Here is a 23700-nt window from a genome sequence, read left to right on the forward strand (position 1 = left end):
TTCATATGGAATGATGAGATTTTTGTATTTATTCAATAGTTTATCGTTTGTAAAATAGATTAAAATATTTATTTACAGATGTTGCATAATTCCTTTTTGGAAGAATAACAATATTTGACTTAAGAGAAAAGTAATCTACTGTTTTTAAGAGAACTGTATAATTCTCTTGAAGTTGATGTGTGGTGCACTGACCATCTCCATCTCACCTGAGAACAGGTATTTCTGTCCTGGTATGGGAGGTAAGGAGACAATTTACACCTGCAATGTGCTCATGCTCATAGACAGCCCACTTTTAGGTTTTATGCCTTGGCAAGCAAGAGACGTGACAATGAGTGCACAGCTCAGCACTCATTTACAAGCAGAGTTTTGTTTGACAAGCTGTGCATATTTAGTAGAATACACTAAAGTGAACACTCAAGACAAGTTGTTTTTCTTCTCTGTGTAGTCCTTGTTTGCCCCAACTTTAATTTTGCATGCCCTTTTAAACTTCAGTATTTTCATTGATGTTAATCATAGAAAGATTATTTAACAATGATGTCTGAGTGTTCATACTTGATCCAAAATGGGTGTGTTAATTCATGCAAAAGGAACCAATTTTTTTAAAATCCTTTGTATAAATGTTATTTGATCAGTGATGTGCACTAATTTGTTGTGGGCATTCAGTGCTTTTGTCTGTCCTCCCCTTTGTTTGTTTGCTATTGACACATTCCATGGATATTCATCAGTGTCACAGCAGCTTGAAATTGTTGCCTCACTCTGAACTGTTAAACAGGTGTTGTTGGGAAAAAAATGTACAAAAAGATGTAAGTTATTTTTTGGTTGCAGTGTAGATCTTTTAAAATGTTTAAAAAACATGTTTGTATTTTCAAATAAAGATTTTCATATATGTAATTTAACAGTTCTAATTTTTACATACTGCACACAATTCATGTCTTACTGTTAAAGAACCATTTGCCATAGGATGGGTTACACAGGTATGCAGTCTGGTTGGGTAATTACAAAAAGCTGCATTGTGGGATTGCATTTTATGGAAATGGTTTGCTCCTAGGACCCAGGGGGTCTCCAGGGGGCACTTCCCGGGGACCCCCAAAATTTAAACAACAACACTGCATATGCAAAGCAATCAGCCTCTAGCAGGTTTTTCTTCATCGAAAAGACAGTCATTTCTGAGCAGCTAGGAGAAACCTCTTGTGCTCAACTCCACACCAGCTCCTGCACAAACCTACACAGCTGTGTATCAAGAAACTCATTGCTGAAGTGCTGGTGAACCTTACTGAGGGGAACTCAGGTAATTTTAATACCATTTGAAGGATTTTTTATTAATTATTCCAGTGTAATACAGACTCACCAATGTCAAATTTCTCTAGGGTTGGCTGGACACCTTTCACTAACTTCCCATGGTTTGGGGCTTGTAAACCGTAAAGATACACAGAGCATTTCTGTTAAGCTCTGTTCCCTCAAGGAAAGGATGACCAAGTGGCTTTCCAGAAGATGATCCTGAACATCTGTTGCACTGCAAGAGATGCTTTTTCCTTCTTAAGAAGGGGGCTTGTAACTAGGCAGGGAACAGCCACAGGCTTTTCCAGCGTGCAGTGACATGTCTGTCACACAGCACTATGCTGCAGGGTTGATCTCTTCTGTAGAGCCTGTAGCTGTTGTTGCCGTCACTTTGTGTTTAATGAAGTGCCTGTTAAATCCTGCTCTCCATTATACTTGTGCTAACCAAGTCCCTTCTTTCCCAAGTCGAACATATCCTGCTCTTATTGTAGAAGTCCTTTTTCTTAATATACATGAGCTTATGAGGATTACTGGACCTTGTCTCTGCAGGATCATTCCCATCCTTAGCCCATTGTTACAAAAATTAAAGCATGTATCTGCTTGATGTGGTTCCAGGTATAATTGTTTTCCTAGTCAAGCTCTTTTCTGCCTGTCTGGTGAGTGCTTAGCCTAGATCCACAAATCATCCACAGATGAATGAGGGAAACATCAGTACCCCAGTCCAGGTAGAGGAATTTACTGATGGAATCATAGGGGAACCTGAGAACCATATTATATGGGCAGTGGTACCTCCCTTGTGTCAGCCTGCACACCCAGCTGTGCACAAGGAAAATCCTGGATTCACTGTGGCCACTTCAGTGTGCCCAACACCTGGGCAGCAGTCATGGCTTTCACTTCCACCTTCATGGGCACTCGCTGCTCAGCCTGTGGAGTAACACAACACGTGCAGAGGCCAGCACACGTTGCTGCCATTGTTTCTCCAGACACGGTCTGGGAGTATCACACATTCAGTGCTAATGGATAGCAATAGTTCTGTAGTTTATTTTACACAGTTACAATCCAAAATATATATGTATATGTATAAAATAAAGCTGATATGATTACTGCAATGTACAATTCCAGGGAGCAGTGAGCAGGGTCAGTGAAAGCAGCCTGCACTCCCCAGCCTACTGCCACTGAAACACTCTTGAGTGAAGATCATTTGGAAGTTCTTAATGCAAAAAAACCCAATTTTTGAATGGCCATATTTACAGTCTATTTACATTGTCTTTCCAGGCTTTTTCCAAGTAAACACCACATGATCACTGTACAAAGTACTTCTTCCAGAATGAAATAGTCAGCTGCTCCACTGTTTCTTTCTTTGTTACTTTGAAGCCTTGACACAAGTTTCCTGGGAACATGTCCTGATGCTCTAGACACAACTGTCTAAGCAATTCAGAAATACTTTCAGATGATTGATCCAGGTTTTCCATTTTACAGGCAGGAAATAGCACTTGCCTTCACCCAGCAGGTCCCAGAGTTCACAGTTGGGCCAGGCTCCTTTCTCCCTGCACCGGGTGCAAGGAAACACAGAGATCTCCATCCATTTGGTTACCTCAAACAGCAAAGAACACGGCCTGCAGAGCACTGCCCCCGCATGCTTCAAACAAGCTTGTCTCACTGGGTTCACAGTGGCTTTGATTCAGTGTTTGTCAATAGCCTGATTCCAATCCTTACAGATGTGAGCTTTTCCAAGGCAGCATCAAGGATCAGGATGCAGTTGTGAAATGGTGCTCAGAACGCCCAACCCTCAAATGGCAGCAGCCACCTCAGTAACGCCCACAGCCAGCAATGGTGAGAGATCAACCACAGTGCTACAAACTGGTTCTGGGCAGATGTCCATAGGCACAGAGACAACCTCACCCATGTCTCCTGCCACCTCAGTTGATGCTCTCACACCACACTGACAAGTTAAACAATTTGCAGAAAAAACAGAGCATGTGCTTCACTTCTGTTCATCCTCTCAGTGTCTTAACTGTCCTACATCACAAGAAAAAAGAGATTAAGTCAGTCCTCTACTATGAAGGAGACATCATGTAAGAGCCCATAAAGAATCTGAGTAACAGTGTAGCATCTAACCTTTCAGCAGCTTAGCCATAGAGCCAGCTCTTAAAAAGAACTACAGCTTCCACAAAAGGAAAGATGCATTTCCATGCTCCAAAAAGCCCAGAAAAGGCACTACAAAGTCACCATACTGTATAAGTAGTGTAATTCCTGTATGGCTTTGATCTTTGTCCATGGAATTCTTCTATTATCTATCTTCAGCAGGAGCTGCTTCAAGTACATGGGCCAAACTGTCTACATTTTAACATGCATTTGACTGAAAGAAAAGGTAGAAGTCCCTTTTTTTTCCTTCTAGTCTTCTTTAAAAATAAAAGCCGACCACATATTTAAAAACACTGGCTGAACTTTACAGCAAAAACTCATTTAAAAAGACAAAAATCATGCAAAGTCTGAATGTGGTTGTTAGATCCCAGATAGCCAGAGTCACTGGAAATCAAGGGGTTGATTCACTGCAAAAATACTGTCTGCCAAACACTGAGTTATGTTCAAGTGCAGAGAGCAGGGGCAAATACAGGATCAAAACGTGAAGGAACTGCTCCACCCCCTGTAGTGGCTGACACAGAAACCCTTAGGGGGGCAGAAGGGTTGTGATTAGCTGCAGCACAGGAAAAATCATGGCCTGTCTTTCCCCCCACCACCCCTTTCCTAGTACAGTCACTCCACAAGACCCTGCTGTACAACATCCTATCCAAGTCCTTGCACTCCACTGGCCCAAAGTGATGCCTTAAGGTTTATTTTTCATATTTTCCAGATTCTGTACTGCATTGGTATATAACTCTGAACTTCATATAAAGTGTTAGCAAGTTCTCTTCACAGTTTCATTAGACAAAACAATCCTTTTCCTGCCCAAGAACCAAGGACTCTATAACAGCTTCAGGTCCAAAAAGTGTAAACAGCAGCAAACTGAGGAGAGCAATCTGGGAGGATGGGACTTCATTACCTGAAGCTGTAATTGGACAATTAATCCCAATATATAAATGGACCAACACTTATCAAAGTGTAAAAATGTGTGACCCATCATCTCTCTTGGGTGCAGCCTCGGCTGGGCTGTTGTACTGCCCAAGGTGTATCATTTGAAGGCCTTTTTAATAAACACCAACTTTATTCCTTTAACTCTGTCTAGTCTTTGTTCTAGGTGGCCTCTTGAGGCATCAGTTTTTGGCGACTCCACTGGGACAACAAGGCATCTGGAACTGGGGCTCAAAGTCCTTCCCTGCTGCAAGGATCCAGTCCAGGGCTGAGCTGAGACCCAGGCAGACAGCTGCAGCCAAACTTGGATCCCAAAGGCAATCAGTGCCCTCGAGACAAGCCCCTGGCTATGCTGGTTGCCACTCCAAGCCCACAATGTTCTCATGCTTCCCTTCAAATCCCCAGCTTGTTTGGGGACAATTGAATCTGCCCAACAGCCTTGACTGGAAAAGGGCAAGTAACATGGGATACTCCAGCAAGAGCCCAGGGCTGTCCAGTGATCAGACACATTCCGAGTCTTTCAATCCACAGAGCACAATGCAAACACCATTTCTGAAGCAGATATTCCCTGCAGGCCATGCAGCAGTGCCATCTCTGCAATGTGTCAGTAACACGAAGCAACTGCAGCAAATGGTTCTTAATAAGGCAGCTTCAGAGTACGGGAAAAAAGAAAGGGGATCCTCCTCTTATTGCATCCCAAGTGACATTCAATCCTTACGAATGACCTAAGGATGTCTAGATGCTACAGTAACGATTGCCCCTAGTATGCAGATCAAGCTGAAGGAGGAAACTCCAGCTGCAGCTGGAAAGGGAAGAGGGCATCTCCCTTTTCTCATCCTGGAAAGGGCCACAAAAGAGCAACTCCCTTTGCTGCGACATAGCTACCCAGGAGACTCTGACATTCATCCACCTCAACTACAGCTGTCCTCAGAGCTGGGGAACCAGCCAGAATTACCTGGTCTGTACCAATGACATCAACATCTTCAGTTGTGTCTTCTGCTGGACCCTCCTCAGAGACATCTTCTGTCTTAATCTCATCTTTGCTGGAAACAAAAAACAAAAAATAGCTAAGTCTTGAGAAGTCTCATAACAGAGGCTGCACATGGCACAAGTGTGCTTAAGGCAGTGTATTTCACATAGTAAGATCTGCTGTTGATATTCCATGCATGGTAGCCTAAAGTTGCTGGCCCAGAATTTTGCAGTATGAAACAGGTTATGCTCTGAGGAATTTTCAATAAAGCAGTTCAGAAACAGGACATTGATTTAAACTGGGGCTACCTTCATATTTAATAAATTTTTGTTTTATTGTACTTGTATTCATCAGGTCCATTTAACAAGTGTCCCAAAACCTGGAAAAGTATGCATCTTCTCAGGATTTGTGTTTCACCTTTTAACATACTAATGGGGGAAATGGCACCTAACACCTCAATAAATTAACTGAATTAAAGGAAACTGCAAGTGAGCACTTTGATTGCTCAAAAGTAGACTCCAGACTCCTTGTTTCTGCAACACCTCTCTCACATCCAAGTTGTGTGAGGTTTCACTCGGGCATGCCTGCATGCTGCACCAACACTTCTCTAAAAGAAAGCCACTTTCATTTAGAGAAGGTACACAGAAGTTAATGGCAGATCTGCAGAGACAAGAATCCTTTTTCATTTCCAGAGATGCAGACAACACTTATTTTCTATTGGCTGCAGCAAACAGCCCAAGAGTAACCAGCACCAGATCTCCAATCTGGACATGGGAAGTGGGACAGGGAACTTTCATCCATCCTTGTCTTTTTCTCTGCACACTTGGTATTTCCCCAAGAAGGCACAACAGCCCTGTGACAGTGGCAGAAGAAAGCAGAAAATGTAGATATTGGACTATGGAAACAAAAAAGCCTAACTCGTCCTTGGGACATAGCCCGTAAGAAAAACACAAGGGGCACAGACCCTTAGCTCATGAAGTTTACAAGAAACAGAAGGTGGATAGAGAGACCCCAAGTGTCAATGCCAGAACAGGTGAAGGAGCTTGTAAGACATCAAACTCTCACCAGTATCTTCTACGCAGCCCTCGTGGACAAAGGAATGGCAAATGTTCCTGCAAGCGCATCTCTTGAGATTTCAGCCTCTTTCTGCTGTTCCCTGCTGCAGAAGGAAGCTGGGAAGCACACTGCTGCTCTGGGGCTTTGCTTGCTGCTTCAGTCTGGCTGGTTTCAGGCAAAGACCCTGCAACAGAGAGTGAACACAGTCATTCTTCAGCCTCACCCTCAGAGGTCTTGAGATGGACATTTCCAGTATGTTCCCCGCAGCACTGAAACAATTGGGCCAAGCTCAAAAGGACATCTGGAGCAAAGAATTCTTTTATTGAAGGAGACAGCTAAAAGCCACTTAAAAGAAAATCCATTTAATTTGCCCACTGGTCATTTTTGCAATCTAGATTTATGAACTTGGCCCTGGTCCATAACTGCTATCAGTACTGCTGAGTCTATATAATGCTCAAGAAAGGAGGGCCTTTGGGGACACAAAGGAACAAGTTCTCTGAAGGCAAGTCACTGAAAAGAAGATTTATGAGAAAGAATGAGAAAGACACTGTGGAAAAATTTCCTTTCCTCCACATACAACTGCATATGTCCATAACACTTAGCAATTTTATTAGCAATTGTTTTCTTAATGGCTTTATTACATTTTAACTAAGTCCCACCGTATCCATGTAGTGAATACTTCATTACAGATTGGCAGTCCATGAATGCTGCCAAAGCCTGGATGCAGCCCATATAACTGTAATTCTTTAAGGTAGGAGTGTAATCTTAGAGGTTCCCCAAAAATTCAACAGAGAGAAAAACCCTAGAAGATGATTTGGCCCAGATAATCTGGCCTTAAGATCTGAATCAACTTCTGGAAACACCTCTCATGTCTCTATCTACAGGGCCTAAAGCAACAATGCCCTTAAGTTAACAATTAAAAGCAATCAACCAAGTCTCAGTAGCTCAAATGCCAGATGTTAGTACACAGCAGAATTCAGATAATCTTGAACTCTCCTCACTCAGAGTCTTCAGCTATTGAGTGGTCAAGGGATTTTGAACAACAAAGCTGAAGGCAAAAACCACAGTTCAAACTGGGAAGTCCACAACAGCCAACACATCGTGGTACTGTACTGCTAATGCAAAGAATGAAATACATTTTAGCATGTGCAAATTTGCTACAGCAAAGCAAAACAGCAAATACAGCAGTTTTGTCAGACAGACAGACAAAGAAAATACAGCTGATCAAGAACTGGGAAGTTTTCATACCATTAGACAATTTCCTTTTAAAAGATGTCTTAGATGAGCCCATGGGGGCCCACTCTCCCAAACTGCCACGGACAGAGCTCTCCTCATCTTCATTTGCCAATAAAGAGTTTCTGTACCAGACCAAGGGCTGCCATTCCTCTCCTCTGCAGGGCAGCGGCTCTGTTATGTACCTCCGTAAGTAACTGTACCTGGGACAAAAACAAAAGCAAGCATAAGGAAACTCACTGTCTTTCCCTTCAATGTCTGGGGCAGGTATTGCAAGAAAGGATTTTCACTTTATTCTGCAAAGGTGCAAACAGAACTGTTGAAGAGAGGACAGTTTTTCTCTGAAATACCTGACATCTCTGAAGCACCTATTTAAAATGCAAATAGTTTTCAAAGCTAAAAGAGTGCTTGAATTTTTAGCATTAGAAACAACACAAGATCCACAGAAACTACAAAATTACATCGGCTTCTATGAAGAGCTTCCTGTGCAGGGAAAGTCCACCAATTGCTGCTGTCAGAGCAGAATTCTGTGAGGATTCACCTCTTCTGGTGGCCTTTTCTGCCTCATGGACTGCAACACAAAGGAGATCCCAAGTGAGAGATGCTCCCTGTGATTCAGTAGTACAGGAAGCAGTACAGGTCAGGTAATGGGGGTTTTATACCATGAATGGCTGTTCTGGCAAAATTAAACCATTTTTCTATATTATCAGCTCAAATTCAATTCAATTCTCTCACTAAAATGTCAAGTGTCTGCAAGAAGCAGTTAACCGTGCTGCAGTTGTGACAATACATGGGATGTGGGAAACATTGTCTCAAACCCCTGTTCTGTCTGATTCAGTCCACAGACTTGACACTCGGCCTTCCTGAATCCCAGGTGAAGCTATCACCTTCCCTGGAGCAAAAAGGCCTTCTTCAAACACTCTCTTTGAAAAACAGGACATTTCTGACAAAGTCTTTCTGACCATTCCTATTAATAATAATGAGAAAAGAAAACCAAAGTCTGACTTCAGATTAGAAACTGGATATTCAACACATTTCAGCTACAGTTCATCACTTTAAAATCAAGACCAGTGTTGTTAAAACAGACCCCACCTTAGCATATACCAGAAGTGACAGTTTTAACACCAGTCTGTGCAACATATTCTCTTTTTTTTTTTTTAATTCTTTTTTTTTTTGGGGGGGAGAGTGGCCTGGAAAATATCAGACGTTTCATTCACTTTGCAAAACAAGAAAACCAGTGCTGAGAGGAGGTCAGGGTAAGCACCGACTCAGAAACAATTAGAGTCCTGGACTCTGGGGGCCCCAGGGATCAAGAAACCCTGGTAATGGAATTTGTTGGTTTCAAACAAGCACGCATTGTAACTACAGTTTCAGGGTCTAATCCAACTGCTATCAATGTCAATGGAAAGACTCCTACTGATTCAGGAATCAGGCCCTTCATGCTGCTTGCTATCCAGCAATTCATTTCTTGAGTGCATTTTGTGGCACAGAGCAATTGACAAGCCAAGTATTTTACTGCTACAGCCTGGGCAATTACAGGGGAGAGGGTTAAAGTCCATATACTTTGATGGTGTTGAAATATAGTCCTTTCTAACAAATGCCCATATTCAGTATCTCATCTGTTACAGGTACATTCACATATGTTAACATACAGACCTGGACATCAATCCCATGATTAATAAGAAAAATGAAAATAACCAGATGTTTGTTTCTCAAAGTTCATGTTGACCTAAAACATTCCATCCAATAATTTATGATGGAGCTAAACTTAAATATTTCTAAGAGGAAATATAATCTCCAGCCTCTGCAAGGCACTTTAGGCCTCCCAGAATAGAAACTGTTATTCCAGAAACATAGTATGAACATACTTGTGGATAAATTGCAATTTCCCTTCTAGTGCATTTTATTGTTTCCCATTTGTTCCCAGCAGCAGAGAGAAGGCCTAAAGCAGTAAGAACTGAAGTCAAGTACATTCCCTCCTAGGTTCTGTTATTTCCCACAAAACTTTTCCACGAATAAACCTACCTGAAGGTATCAAATGTATCTGATACATTCAGGAATATACTTCTACAATATATTCTCTGATCAAAAGGTTTAATATAGTCCTAGGAAAAAAATTATCAGAATTTAGCTTTGACCTGCCCCACCAACAATTAAATATTTTCCTCTTGTTTAATTAAAAACTACTCCCAGGAGGTAAATGAAATGACAGTTCTTCAAGGATAGTTTAACAGAAAACTACTTATTGCATGGATGTCACCACAGATGTTTATAGCTCTTTAAAATACAGACAACATGGACAGGGTAATGCAGAAACTGTCCAAACTGGGGCCTGGAGCACTTCCCCGTGAAGACAGGCTGAGGGAGTTGGGATTATTCAGCCTGGAGAAGAGAAGGCTCTGGGAAGGACTTACAGCACCTTCTAGAACCTGAACAGAGCTGGCAAGAGAGCTGGAGAGGAACTTTCTATAAGGGCATGTAGAGATGGGACAAGGCTTTAAACAGCTTTGAACTGAGTGTGAGTTTAGATTAGATATTAGGAAGAAATTCTGGACTGTGACTGTGGTGAGGCACTGGAACAGGTTGCCCACAGCAGTTCTGGATTCCCCATCCCTGGAAGTGTTCAAGCCAGGTTGAATAAGGCTTTGGGCAACCTGGTCTAGTATGAAGTGTTCCTACCCATGGCAGGGGGGTTGGGACTAGATGATCCTTGAGGTCCTACGAGGATTCTATGAAAACCAATTTTAGTAGCAGATCTCAAAGATTCTCATCTAAGAAAAATGCAAGAATAGCAAATGAGGTTGTCTGTACCCATTGATTATCCACTTTAGGTTTCTCAGGGTCTGTAATCAGCGTTAGTTGACTATTTTTCTTCTGCATTTTGCATTCCAGCTTTGAATCAATTTTTTCAAATTAATTGTCTGTGTTGATGGCAATCATTAATAAATTATGCCATGTGAAGTAACAGGAAAAGAGACATTTTACTATTCTTGACCCAGTTTTGACGATTCCCATGGAAGTTATCCTCCAATTTAAGACAAAGTGACATGGGAACAAGCAAATTACACAGAGCTCAAAAGGATGTGATGGTTGGTTTTCTTCCATTTCTGCTGACTTCCTTTCAAGTAAAACTTTTCTTGCACTGGAGTGATTTGCTCAGAAATGCAAAGAGGCAGATATGTCTTACTGTCCCATGTCTTCAAATATGCTTTCAGGAAAATAGAAATACCTGATTTTTACAGTATCTGAAACTAAAATACTGAAGTGCAGAGCTCCAGATACAAAATGAACAGCACTGACTCAGGAAGTACTGCTAAAGGTCCAATGGAAGGAAGAATGTTACTTCCATCTCAAGAATGATCAGAGCTGAGGCACGTGAAGAAGGGAATAAGATACATACTCATACATCTGTCCATTCAGTGGGGTGCATAATACCCCACTGATGCCAAAAGAAGGCTATCACTCTTGTAGCATTAAATGTAAATATTTAAACCACAGTAAAACATGGGCCCACTGGATCAGGGCATATTTCTGTGTAAATGGTAAATTCTTAGATTTAAATATCTATATTATGAAGAGTATCACATCTATTTCTATTCCAAATACATTCCATGGAATCCACATAATTGAGGCCTGAAGCTGTGGAAATAGATAATTACAAAATAATGATCCATGCATTATTTCTTCCACAATCTTTTGATTTACTCTTCTGTTCTGAAAAGCATTCCTGCCATTCCACTAACCAGTCAAGTCACAAATCTCTTCCACCAAATTAACAGCTTTTCCTTTAGAAGAACTGCCATATGTGGCCACAACTATGTGTAAGAAAAATCTAGAATGCTTACTGCACATACAATCTGAAATAACTAGTACTACAAAATTCAACAAGTCTGTTTCAAACTAACAGCCTGAGGGGTAGACTGATTTCAGAGGTTCTCTGAAGAGCCCTTGAGCAAATTCTGCCACACCAAAGTTCAAGTGTCCTTTGTACAGGGACACACAAATCACAAACTGTGTATGATGGTATACAAGAATTTAACTTACACTAGTCTTTTGTCTGGCTTTAGCAGCTTGTTGGAAAATTCAGTGATGATTAACAGAAAGCTCAAGTTAGGAGGCAAGCATTTTCCATTTACTCCAGTAGCTCCTTGAAAAGCAAATTCAATCCCTTCCCTATTGAAAGAAAAACAAAAAAGAACAGAGTAATAAAACAGATAAAACAGACAACTAACAAAAGCAATGACCACGGAACACGTGATGTTACATGGCACATACTTGTGTATCATGGCTATAGATTCTCTAGATTTCACCTGGTCCCAACCAAATGTTAGTGAAAAACGACGAGCAAGTTCTTTGATGTTTGCAAAGGAAGGAGAGGAGAAGTCCACACCACTACTGCTGTCTTGGCTTTCTATATGTGTCTGGAACAGCTGCAAGAGAAGTCTCAGATAAGCAAACACAGGTAATCCTACAGGCGGACAGAGAGACGGGCACAGCAAGCAACATTCCCCTCACACATTCAGAAGCCTTACAGAAGAGCAGGTTGATCATGTGCTTCTGAAGCACTGAATGGAACAAGGAACTGACACAAAGGACACTGTTGTGCTCATAAGACAGGCACAAATCAAAAAATAAAAAAATGATGTGCATAAACAGAGAACTGATCCCTGAAGATGATGGTCCCACTGACCTCACCTCCTCTTGGGTGTTCTGAACCAAGTCCCAGAGGGCTAATTTGCCTGAGACGCTTTCAGAGTAGCACAGTGCAGATACAAAGCAGCAAGTTTGGCAGCACCACTGTCCAATTTTGGAGAGTAAGAGTAGGTCAAAAGCACATCTTGAGCTCAGTTAACTGTGCTTTGGGTTTTATTTTTTTTTTTCTAAGAGAATATGGAAGTAGCTTGTTCTCATCAACCTGTTAACTTTCAAGGTCAAGCAAAGGCCAAAAAGGGCCTGTTGTCTATGTGATACCTAAACATAAAGTCCTGACTATGTCAGCAGAATATATGTAGCCAAATGCTGCTTAGACTCATCTAAGCTCAGATTTCAAGGGCTGCCTCACAGATCTAAGCCCATGGCAATGTCTGTGAAATAAGCAAAGCTCATGTGTCAGTATCCCCGGGAGGAGCCTGCTCTCTGGATTACAGCAGGACTCCAGGCTAGAAGCAGCTCTGGCCACGGGCAGAGCTGGCAAAAGCAGCTGCTAAAATAGCTAACTGGCTATCAGTCAGCAGCTGCAAGCCCCAGCAACTGAGACCCTTCAGAAGAGCTGCAACCCACTCTCCTCCAAAAAAAAAAAAAAAAAGCTGAAAATATAAGGGGGGTTGGAGCTGACCAGACACGGGCACATCCATGGTTCCTCAAATTCAGAAAGAATTAAGGTAGTCCATAAAACACAGCATAATATCCTTAACAATTGTTAAACTTAAGAGACACCAAGTCCCAAGAAACGCTTCATAATCTTGCATCTGTTCTAACATACTGTGCACTTGAAGATTGAAAACATGACCAAAAAATCACAGGCAAAAGCACCTTTTAAAATTGATATAATGATTTGAAAGGAATTTTAATTATGACATGCAAAAACAACATTCAAATAGGAAGTGCAGAAAAGGAAGTAATGAAGTAATTTCTCAAGGTTTTCTAATGATTTTGAATAATTACGGCATGGGAGGTAAAAATATTCACTGTGAATACAGCTACCATAAGATCCCCAAGCCTCTTGCTTTGATCTTAGCCTTACCTGCTGCAGACAGAGAATCAGTGTCTTGGCACTCTGAATTTTGTTATTGTACCTCGTCTTGCTTAACGTTTCTTTAATTATGTCTCCAAAGTCACTGTAGGTCTATTAACAGCAATGAAACAATTGAGAGTTATCATTCCCATTCTTTAGCACTGGGAGTACACAAACCACATGACTGTTCAAGTGACACATGAGGTTCCTAAAACACTCCCAATACAATATCAGAACATGCAAGTTAAAAGATGGAAACTGGACCTTTTATAGTATTTTGTATGTAAAGCAATTATATGCTCCTTTAAGAGTAATGTGAGGATCAAAGTTACACTGAAATTGTTAAGTATGAACAACTAATTGACTGTCAATCCTTAATTCATAATTAATTGTAATTCTCTGAAAAGAGCAAAGCTTCATCAGGAAACAAATAGAGTTTTCTGTACTTTACCAGTGCTTGCCAATGAAGCAAAGAACAAGATTCATATTCAGGTATTTCCAAAGTTCTGTCAGTTGACTCAAGGAAACTGCCCACTCTGATGTTCTTGGCCCTCCTGAAACCCCCTTCAGAGTGGCTCTGCTAAACCCTGGGACTCATGTGAAACGAAGGCACCTGCATATCCACTGTGTGAGCTGTATGACTTAGGCTGATCACTTCAGTGTGAGAACCTCAACAGATGAATCACTCTCCAGCCATAAACTGCGGCTCTGCAGTGGCCTCTATGGAGAAGCTGAGGAGCAGATGTCCAGACATGTCCTTTCCTCAATTTTCAGTTGTTTTGTCTGCAGTGAGGTACCTTTGTGGAACCAAGAGAGGAGATCTGCCCCACTCCTGCTTGATTTTTTAGCCCTTTTGTGATTATTCCAGGACTCTGAGCCATAACACTGTTAACACCCTATCCTTCACAAACACTGGAGACACTTTCAAAAACTAAAATGCACTGATTAAAAAAAAAACTTATCTAAAACATTACCTTCACATAATACTTATAGATCTCAGCGGCTGCAGTGATCTCTACCACATTAAACACTATTAACTTGCAATATGCTGCCAGAAGACACCGCTTTTTGTGCAAGTCATCAAGTTTGCAGGTTTCATCCTTTCCCTCTTCTGTCAGATCTAGGGAAACAAAAGCATTTAAGCTTTGTTCTATTACTTTATTCAAGGTATCTCAGTTTAAATGACCAACTTTCACCTAAATAGCACGGACTCAGCTGTTCAGTAACAGATGCCAGTGCTCATTCTTGTGTATATCAGAAAACACAGGCTTATTCTCATTTCAAAGCTGCAGTTGATAACAGTGAAAACAGTCTTCTTCCACAGTCTCCTACTCTGATCTTCATAGGACTTTGGCATTTAATCAGAATCTCCGAGTACAACACTGCTCACAGCTACAGAACTGAACCAGCAAGTAGAATAAAAGGCATAAACACACCAAATGGAAGGGACCAGAAAAACTGCAACCACTTTTTTTTTCCTAGAATAAAATACATGGTAGAAAAGTAGAACATAACTCATCGGAAACCCTACAAAAGTTGTCACACACAGTCTGCAAGAGTTCCAATGAAATTCTCCAAGTGCTTATCAACAAGAGTGAAAGGAAGAAAAGTCACTTAATAGCATTAAGAACATACTAAGTGTCTGGAACATGAGCTAGTTACTAGCTGGATAACTCATGGGAAACAGATACTCTTAAAAGTATCCCAACAGTGCTTCGAAGGTGCTTGGGCAGAGTTTCTTGCAGCAGGAGAGCCAAGACACACTCTTTCCTGCTGCACATGCAAGCTATCAGCTACCAAAAGACTTCAGTTTCTGCCCTATAATTTTGATGTGGATTGTTTCTGCTTCTAGAATGACTAGGGGGCCTGGAAACAAACATAAAGCAAATGACTGGTCAGAAGTACCTGAAAGTTATAGAGTTTAAACAGGAATGAAACAGCTGCCAGCTCTGCACACAGACAAGCACACACTGCATGACAAAATCACTTGTTCAGGAAGGAAACTGCAATGGGATGACAGGGATCTTTGTGGGGAGAACTGAGAAACTGAAGGCATCACAGAATAAAGGTTTGAAACAGATTTCAGGCCATCTAACCCAAAGCAGGATCAATTTTATCAGTTTCAGATACATAACATAAACAACCTGAAACATAACCTGCTTCAATAACTCCCTCAACTAGGATACTACAGCCTACTTTGTACAATCTTTTCTACTGTATCTTTACTAATTCAGATTCTCTATCTCCCTGTTGCAATTTTGGCCATGTAATGTTGCCCATCAGTAGTTCTTGCGTACACACCATGATCTAAGGAAGTGTGGTGCCCAAAACTGAACAGAGAACTCCATCTGAACAGCTGAAGGGCAAGAGCTAGACTGAGAAATCTAGAACAGTGCTTGTTTTTCAAAGCGTGGCACTTGAACTTGTCCTCAGAACCACAATGAACAATCTATTTTCAAAACACTCCCCAAAGTGTTCCAGCCTTTGTAATTATAACCTCAATACAGCATGAAAATGTGTTTGAAAAAAGGCAGTAGAGCAACAAATACTATTTCCCACTGGACTGAGAGCAGCCCTGAGGAAAAGGACTTGGGAGTGTTGGCTGATGAGAAGCTCAGCAAGACCCAGCAATGTGTGTTCACAGCCCAAAAGCCAACTGTGTCCTGGGCTGCATCAAAATCAGCTGGGCCAGCATGGCAAGGTTGGGAATTCTGCCCCTCTACTCTGCTCTGGTGAGGCCCCAGCTGGAGTGCTGTGCCCAGCCCTGGGGTCCTCAGCATCAGAGGGATGTGGAGCTGCTGGAGTGATCCCAGAGGAGGGTCATGAAGATGCTCAGAGGGCTGGAGCAGCTTGCCTATGAAAACAAGTTGAGAGAGTTGGGGTTCTTCCACATGGAGAAGGGAAGGTTCTGGGCAGACCCTGTAGCACCTTCAAGTACCTAAACAGGGCCAACAAGAGAGGGGGAAAGCTTACAACAGCATGCAGTGATACAATGGCTTTAAACTGAGAGAGGGCAGATTGATTTCTTAGACATAAGGAAGAAATTCTTGACTGTGGTGATGGGGAGACACTGAAAAGGTTGCCCAAAGAAGCTGTGGATGACCCATTCCTTGTTCAAGGCCAGGATGGATGGGGCTTTGAGCAACCTGGTGTAGTGGAAGATGTCTCTGTCCATGGTAGAGGTGATTGGAACTGGATGTTCATTAAGGTCCCTTCCAACCCAAATCAGTCTATAATTCTGTGAAATCTGTCCCACAGCCCCAACATCAAAATCCACTGGTTCTTTACTCTGAAGGCTTAGAAGGATCCATGCGCTGACATACTGCAACACTGCAAGGCCTTCCTCTAACACCATCATCTGGACCAAGAAAGTCAGTCCACCAAACACTTCTCCTCACCCAGCTCTGCTTTACTTCAGCCCTTTTCACTGCACAGGTAAATTGGCATCTGTATTCTGTGATTAATCCGCTGTCCGTACAAATCAAAGAATTACAGGGGTCTTTGTTTGTAAAGGGGCCCAAACAGAAAAAAAAAAAAAGCAACTCACAAAACAACAACAACAAAAGAAATGCCAGCCCTTTTCCCTGATACATTCACATGATAGCAACAATGGTAGATGGTTTCTCCAGTGATGAAGATATCTAACCTTTTTTTTCCTCATCTTCATCCATGAAAACATGTTCCTGGATAAACGAGAACAGTTTTTCCTGAAGTGATGCGTTAGGAAGATAACCTAGAAGTCCAACTGTTTCTTCATTATTATTTGAATCCAGGTGACTCAAAATCAGCAACCAGTCACAGAGTATCATGAAGGCCTGTACCAAGCAAATAAAGCCAAAGAAGGATTTAGAGACCATGCTACTTTTCGTGCCAATTCCACTTTGCATTTCCATCAAATACAATCAAGTTTCCTTCCCACTTCTTCCTTGCAGACTAAAGGGATTTCTTTGCCTCAGTCATGGTAATTTAGGCACCACCTAAAGATCTTCAAAGTTCCATGGGCAAGAGGAAGAGCTGTACTATGCTGAAATACCCCTCTTTTAGCACATGAACCAGTGGACAATTTCTCCATTTCTTTAACTAATATTCATAGCAAAAAATGAAGCAATGATAGCAACCAATACACTGATAGGTCTAATCAGAAAACACAATTATTTTCATTCATATTGAGGCCTTGATTCTGCAGATGGGCTCATGCAGACACAAATCTATGCTTGACTAAAGCACTAACTTGTAACATTTTAACTAACATAACTTTAGTTTTTACTTAAAATAAATAGTGGAAGACTGGGGTTTTTATGTGTTATTTCTCTGCTAAGAGACAAAAACATAGCAAAAAAAAATAGAATGAAACACCAGTATAAAAAAAAAGGCAGGCATTTGAAAGGAGACCTGAGCACAAATGTTCATTAAGTGATAGAAAAACACAAACCTTTTCTCTTACATCTTTTTCCTTATGGTGGAGGAAGCATGTGCAAATCTGACTGAAACGTCTCACCTCCCTTCTTAGTGGAAAAAGAGTCTCCTAAAAACAGATTTAGGAAAAACAAAAGGACCAATATGTTAAAGACTATGATTGTACAGAGAATTACAGAAGAAACAACAGTTGCATCTTTCTTCCACTCATGTAATTCATTTAAGATAGCACAGCTGATGACATGATGAAAGAAGCTGGCATTTCACAGAACAACTTACTAGCTATGAACAACTGCATCTGTCACAGTTGCTGAGGCCAGTGGAATTCAGCAAGTCACAAACTCTTTGTTTCCCAATCTGTAAGAAGGGCAGCATGTATTCTCTTATTCACTTCATCTTATCTGTATAAAGCAGTGATAACAATGGAAGTAGAGCCATAAAAACCTCTGGTCCATCCCACCTAATATTCAATGGGCATTGCCTTCTGGAGTTGGTTTTCTCCCTTCCTCCCCTAATGACTACAAAGGGATTAGAGTTTAACTTTGGCACTCAGAAACTTAAGACACCACTCTTTGTTAAGATGAATCCAGCATGGCAGACTATTTGGTTTGCTCACAACCATACAAAAGACTTTCTGATCCTGCACCAGGTCGCAGCTGCAGCACACTGGGCTCTGAGCTGTCAGTGTAAAAGGAATGCCCTTACAAGAGAGCCAGATTTCACGCTATGCAGCTCTGCATTTATAAGAAAAGGAATCCGTCCCAGGACATGCTGAGGAGAACCAGGTGAGGGGCAATACATTGCCTGAACACTGCTAGGGGAGGAGCAAAGGGGAAATAACAGAGCTGCTGTCCAGGAATTTTTTTTTTTTTGCTCTTGGAACTTCTCTATATGCCAACATTCAGACTTGGCCCTGCAGAGTGGGCCGTCATGTCTGCTTCCAATCAAAATCTGCCCCCATATGAAAGGCCAAATTAAAAAATGTGCTGCCCCTTTACCAAGTCGAGCTGACTGTGTGTGGACTGAAAGGCAGAACACATTAGAGCAGTGAGAGATGTGGACATCCACACAGGAATGGAATGGGACGGGAATAGACAGTGCATCAGTGGCCAAATGGGTAAGATCCCAGCTAGCATTCCTCACACAAATGTCCATGTCAGCGCCATGGCCTGTCTGCGCAGGAGCGCCAGGGAAGGGGACAGAATGACAAAGCAGCACCCAGTGGAGTCAGAAATCATTCTGAAGAGGAGCCCAACAGGGTACACATTCACACATGAAACAAAACATAGAAGTGTTTTCCTTTCTGCTGTCCTAAACCAGACTTTCTTCTGAAATACCTGCTAGAGCTTGGTACTTTATAAATTACAGAAGTAAACAGTCAACTGATGACAAAATTACCACTTTCCTCAACTCTTCTGACAGAAATATGTAGGTAAATCAAGAAAATAAAAAAAGAAACAAAGCTATAGAATGTCCTGGAGTTTTCACTGAATATTCTTTGTCGCTTGAAACAAGAAAACAACAAACTCTTTGGCAGTGAGACAAATTCCTTATCTCCACCAAGCCCTAGGAATTTGATGCACATGTTTTGCAGTAAAAATAGCGGTGAACCATTGTTCCTGCAGACTGAAAAAGCACACTCAGTTTAAAAGAAAAAATAGAGGAGAAGATAGAGAGAAAATGTCTCGATTCAATTTAGTTTTCTCAAGAAAATAAACTGTCTTCTTATAAACTTGCTTTTTCAAGAAATCCCAGCACAGGAAAATTAGCTTCAACTTCTATATGCACAACTGCGGGTTTCAAAATTACATCAGTGACCAACCTTGGGAGAATTTTCCGAAACTGCAGCTAGTTGCCACAGAAGAGAAAAATACGTGCATTGGAGAGCTGGTAGGAGAATCTGCAAATAAGAACACATGTCCATTATTTACATGAAAGGCTCAGCAGCAAAAAGCTTAGGACTAAACAAAGCATTCAAGCCTGATACTCTGCATGCTGCTTGCATGAACACTTCCCAGTTGTATTTAGATCCTTAAAATAAATTAAACAGGTTTACATACAAGTAAGTATTGCCCCCTGAGAAACTTCATTACTACAGTGCTGCATCTGCAGAACTTCTCTGACATCTTGGTGAGTTCAAGGGAAAGCAACCCACATATCAAAAAGTGTGTTCCCAGAGGCTCACTTTAGCTTAGCTCCTTGGGATTTCTTTGAAGCCTTTGATGAAAGGCAGACTCCTCCAGAGGCCAGTTCAGAGCAGAAGCCAAAACTTGGTGCTCTGATGCTCCATCAAAAGGAGTCCACCTCTACCCACTGGCTGCAGGCTCTCTCTACTCAAGTAAACTTCACCCATTGCCAAAAAGCCCCCCAAGTTCTCTCCTGCAAATGGGCTGGTTAACTTTCATAACTGCTGAAGAGTTTCACCTTGCAATCCTAGGACACACAACTCCATCTTCACACAATGTTTGAGCTGAGGCAACCAGATAACCAAAAGGCTGCAGTTGAAACAACTGGTAATTATAAACTACTACAACAAGAGTCAACATGTAATCAACTGATCCAAAGAATTCCAATTTCTGGTTGCATGCATTCCAAAAGGGGCTCATCACGGTCCCAACACTTTCGTATGTACTGAAACTGAGACTGTGCAATCATTAGAAGTACTGAACATGACAAAGGATCGATCCAGATGCCAGATGATTATCACAGGTCCGAAAAATCTCCAAAATTAATTAATATAAAGACATGAATTTACAGATTCTAATAATGTTATACCAAAGACAGCCTCAGTTGCCCGGGTTGAGAAATGGACATGGTATCTTCCTGTCTCATAGTACATTGATATATAAGATTATTTAATACTTTGTATTTCTTTGTGCTTTCATCAAGAAAAACACCTTTCATTGTTAAATATTAACTACTTACCAGAACAGGCAAACTGCCATGTTCCATTTCAAACACCAGGAACCTTAAAGTCTTGTCATACAGATTCCACTTGGTGAGATCATGGGCACTGCAGGTGAAAAAGAAATAATAATGATACACTAAGCAAGAAATGAAGACTCACCTGATCAAACAGGTTAAATGTATCCTATTTTTACCTTCATACCATGTATAGTAATAACATTAAACAATTAAATATTAATTATAAGGAGGGAATATTAAGTTTTCATCATCTAACACTGCAACCTTTAGACCACAGCTTTACAGTCTGCATTCCTACCATAAAACTGCAGTGTTACGAGGAGAGGGAAAAGAAGCTTGAGTTCTGTATCTTTTGCTATACTTTATGCATACTCTTTAAGTGCCCCAAAAGGTCTAAAGAACAATTTTCTCAGCCATTTTTAAAGACTGTTTCTAGTAGTCTTGAGTATTCTCAACTCAACATTGGACTTCTCTTTTCAAAACCAGAGTAGCCCCAGCATGCTGGACAGGTAGAAGACCCATTAAGAAGAAGGCCCTATTTCCTAACCTCTGTACTCTCTTGCATGACAGTTTACCAATCTCTGGAGAACCAAGGTTTTGAGAAATCATCTTTTAACAAAAGAAGATCAGATAAACTAAAAATAAAGAGCAGATTACACCTGCTGCAAAGAATGACTGCATTCACTATACCCTCTTCAGACTGACCACCAGTATTGTCAGTAAGGCTGTGGAAAAACATCCAGCTAGGACAGAGGCATCACAGAGGGGATCTCTGTGTCCACTCTGACATCTCAATTCTGTAGCATACACTTCTCAGTCACATTAGGGCTGATGCGTAGTAATGAATCCAAAAATAATTCCATATCCAAGAGTGCAGTTCTAATAAGAAGAAACTAAACCTTGCAGCACCCCTCATAGAGATCATTTTCACTCTCTTGTGAAAAACCCCATTAAACCCAACAAGCAATTCTCAATTAGCATGTATAAGGTTGACACCTAAAGTATATGGGAACATAAATTGTGTAAATAAACATCTCACTTATGAAAAGCCGCTACTCTTCTCAACGTAGAGTGCATCTGGGAAATTTCTCCTGCGTCCGTACAAAATCCTCCCTCCTAAATCATGAAAATTTTGGAAAGAGAAAGGAATTAGCCAGTGTGGGCCAAGGCAACTACTGTGTTCTCTTCCCAACCAACCCACAAGCTTGGATCACTCTCCTCCTTTAACCACACTACTCATGTCTTGCTCTACAGTCCAAAGAAAACAATATAACTGCACAGGAATTTTGTGTAAGGGAAAATCACTGTCATTAATAAACCAATGGCAGTCTCCCTAGACGGTTCTATTGCTAACACAGAGTAAAAACTAGCAATTAGTCTAACATGGTCCCTCACACAGTTGTTAAGGATCTCTGGAAAGCTAAGTGTTCACATGGTGCTGACCTTCCTTCTTCCAGCTGCCAGATCACATTCAAAGATAGCTAAAAATATATTAAATACTTTCCCATAGATGCAATTGCTGTCATTTCCACAAGTATACTATGTGATTCTGGGGGACGAAATATACGACCAGGAATTAGAAGGGAGGAGTTCCAGGAGAAAAATCTCTTTATTTAGATATAGATCACACTATGGAGGAGTCGATGAATCCCTGGTCTTGCACTTATCTTGTTTCTCGTAAGTACACATTCTCCCACATTGACATAGATCTCTATTTAAGACCAATAAAATTAATCCAATCTGAGGTTAGGGGATTTTTTGGCTTGACACATTTTGCAATATCCCTGTGTCCAATAAAAACCTGCCAGTGTTAACTCTCATACCATGGCATGACACCTGTTCATGACGGCACAGTTGATCAGATCAGCTGCAGGCTTCTGTTGTTCAGCTCAGCCAGCAAGCTATTCATATCCCCACCGGCTGTTTCTGCTTTTTAGACCTAATGAAAAGCTTTGAGAGAGACTGCAGTCCTCTTTCAAGGGGAAAGCCATTATTTCAAAGACCTCAAAGCTATACAATCTGCATTACAGACTGCTGTTTGCTGTTTTTCTCCCTTCGTCCAAAGTGACAGCACAAAGGGCATCTTGTGTACAGTCAAAGATGGAGAACTACAGAATTGTACCTTTTTGGGAAGAGTCTCATCTCCTGTAGATTGACAGCACTCACTAGGTGATTTTGCACATAGTATCTTTGGCACAGTGCTGGAGTAATTACAAAGCAACTACAGACCTTAGATCCAGAATATCTGGTGTAGCAATTTTGTTCCTCACAAGTACACATTCTCCCACACTGACGCAGATCAACAAAACAATTCCAGTCAGAGGTTAGGGGATCTTTTGTCTTGACACATTTTACAACATCACAGTCTGCCTGCCAGAAGACATACCATGTCCTGTTGGTGGTGGGGACTACCTTGTTTATTATCTTCCCACCTCTATTCTTGCCAAAATATATCTGCTTCATTAAAATGTGAAGAACCATTCTTTTCAGAGGTGCAAATCCAACTTTAGAGTTCGCCTCCTCCAAGCAGAATCAGCAGGCAAAGAAAAGTTCCATATTCCCCCTAATTTTTTTGTCTTCCTTTTTTTTCCTAGGGAAACAGTCTGGTTACCCCTCAATGAGTCACACTCGCCTTTTGCCAGAAGCAATCCAGTAGCTGGTTAAGCTGTCCCATCAGCTCATCTATCATTTGAGTTCGAGCACAATTCACCTGGCTATAGATGGCAATTTCTTCACGGCAGAGGACATTATAAGTCCTGGAAGAAGCCTCGAGGACAGACATGTCGGAGTGTTTGGCCACAATGTCTTTTATCTCTCTCAGCAAAGCATCCAAATGCTACAAGTGATAAAAGGGGTATTTATAGGTAAATTGTATAAAAATCCTCTTATGCTCTAAATCATTTCACTAGGCCCATATATCCCTATGGGTCACATAAACAAGATGAAACAAATGCCAATCTAAAGAGAAGAGGGGCAGGATTAGAGGACACAACTTTTTTTTTTCTGTGTTTATAGC

General features: G+C 41.2%; 1 protein-coding gene across 2 annotated transcripts in view; it reads right to left on the reverse strand.

Moving 5' to 3' along the window:
* Nucleotides 1–4: 4 nt before the first annotated feature.
* Nucleotides 5–23700, reverse strand: part of LOC134548093 (cohesin subunit SA-2-like) — a 61582-nt gene continuing 37886 nt past the window's right edge. Inside the window, exons 20-33 of one of the 2 annotated variants that reach the window (XM_063392461.1) lie at nt 23395–23520; nt 21724–21800; nt 20685–20772; nt 19582–19659; nt 17776–17868; nt 16990–17158; nt 14318–14463; nt 13353–13454; nt 11885–12039; nt 11654–11782; nt 7625–7812; nt 6386–6560; nt 5306–5393; nt 5–3297 (exon numbers count right to left, since the gene is read on the reverse strand). In XM_063392461.1, the coding sequence (XP_063248531.1) occupies nt 3289–3297; nt 5306–5393; nt 6386–6560; nt 7625–7812; nt 11654–11782; nt 11885–12039; nt 13353–13454; nt 14318–14463; nt 16990–17158; nt 17776–17868; nt 19582–19659; nt 20685–20772; nt 21724–21800; nt 23395–23520 (1623 nt within the window). In that variant the 3' untranslated portion in view covers nt 5–3288. Of the gene's footprint in view, nt 3298–5305; nt 5394–6385; nt 6561–7624; nt 7813–11653; nt 11783–11884; nt 12040–13352; nt 13455–14317; nt 14464–16989; nt 17159–17775; nt 17869–19581; nt 19660–20684; nt 20773–21723; nt 21801–23316; nt 23521–23700 lie in introns of both variants that reach the window. The other variant, XM_063392460.1, reaches the window with a different exon arrangement.

This window comes from Prinia subflava, chromosome 3, assembly GCF_021018805.1.
Source record: "Prinia subflava isolate CZ2003 ecotype Zambia chromosome 3, Cam_Psub_1.2, whole genome shotgun sequence".
In the NCBI taxonomy this organism is placed as follows: domain Eukaryota; kingdom Metazoa; phylum Chordata; class Aves; order Passeriformes; family Cisticolidae; genus Prinia; species Prinia subflava.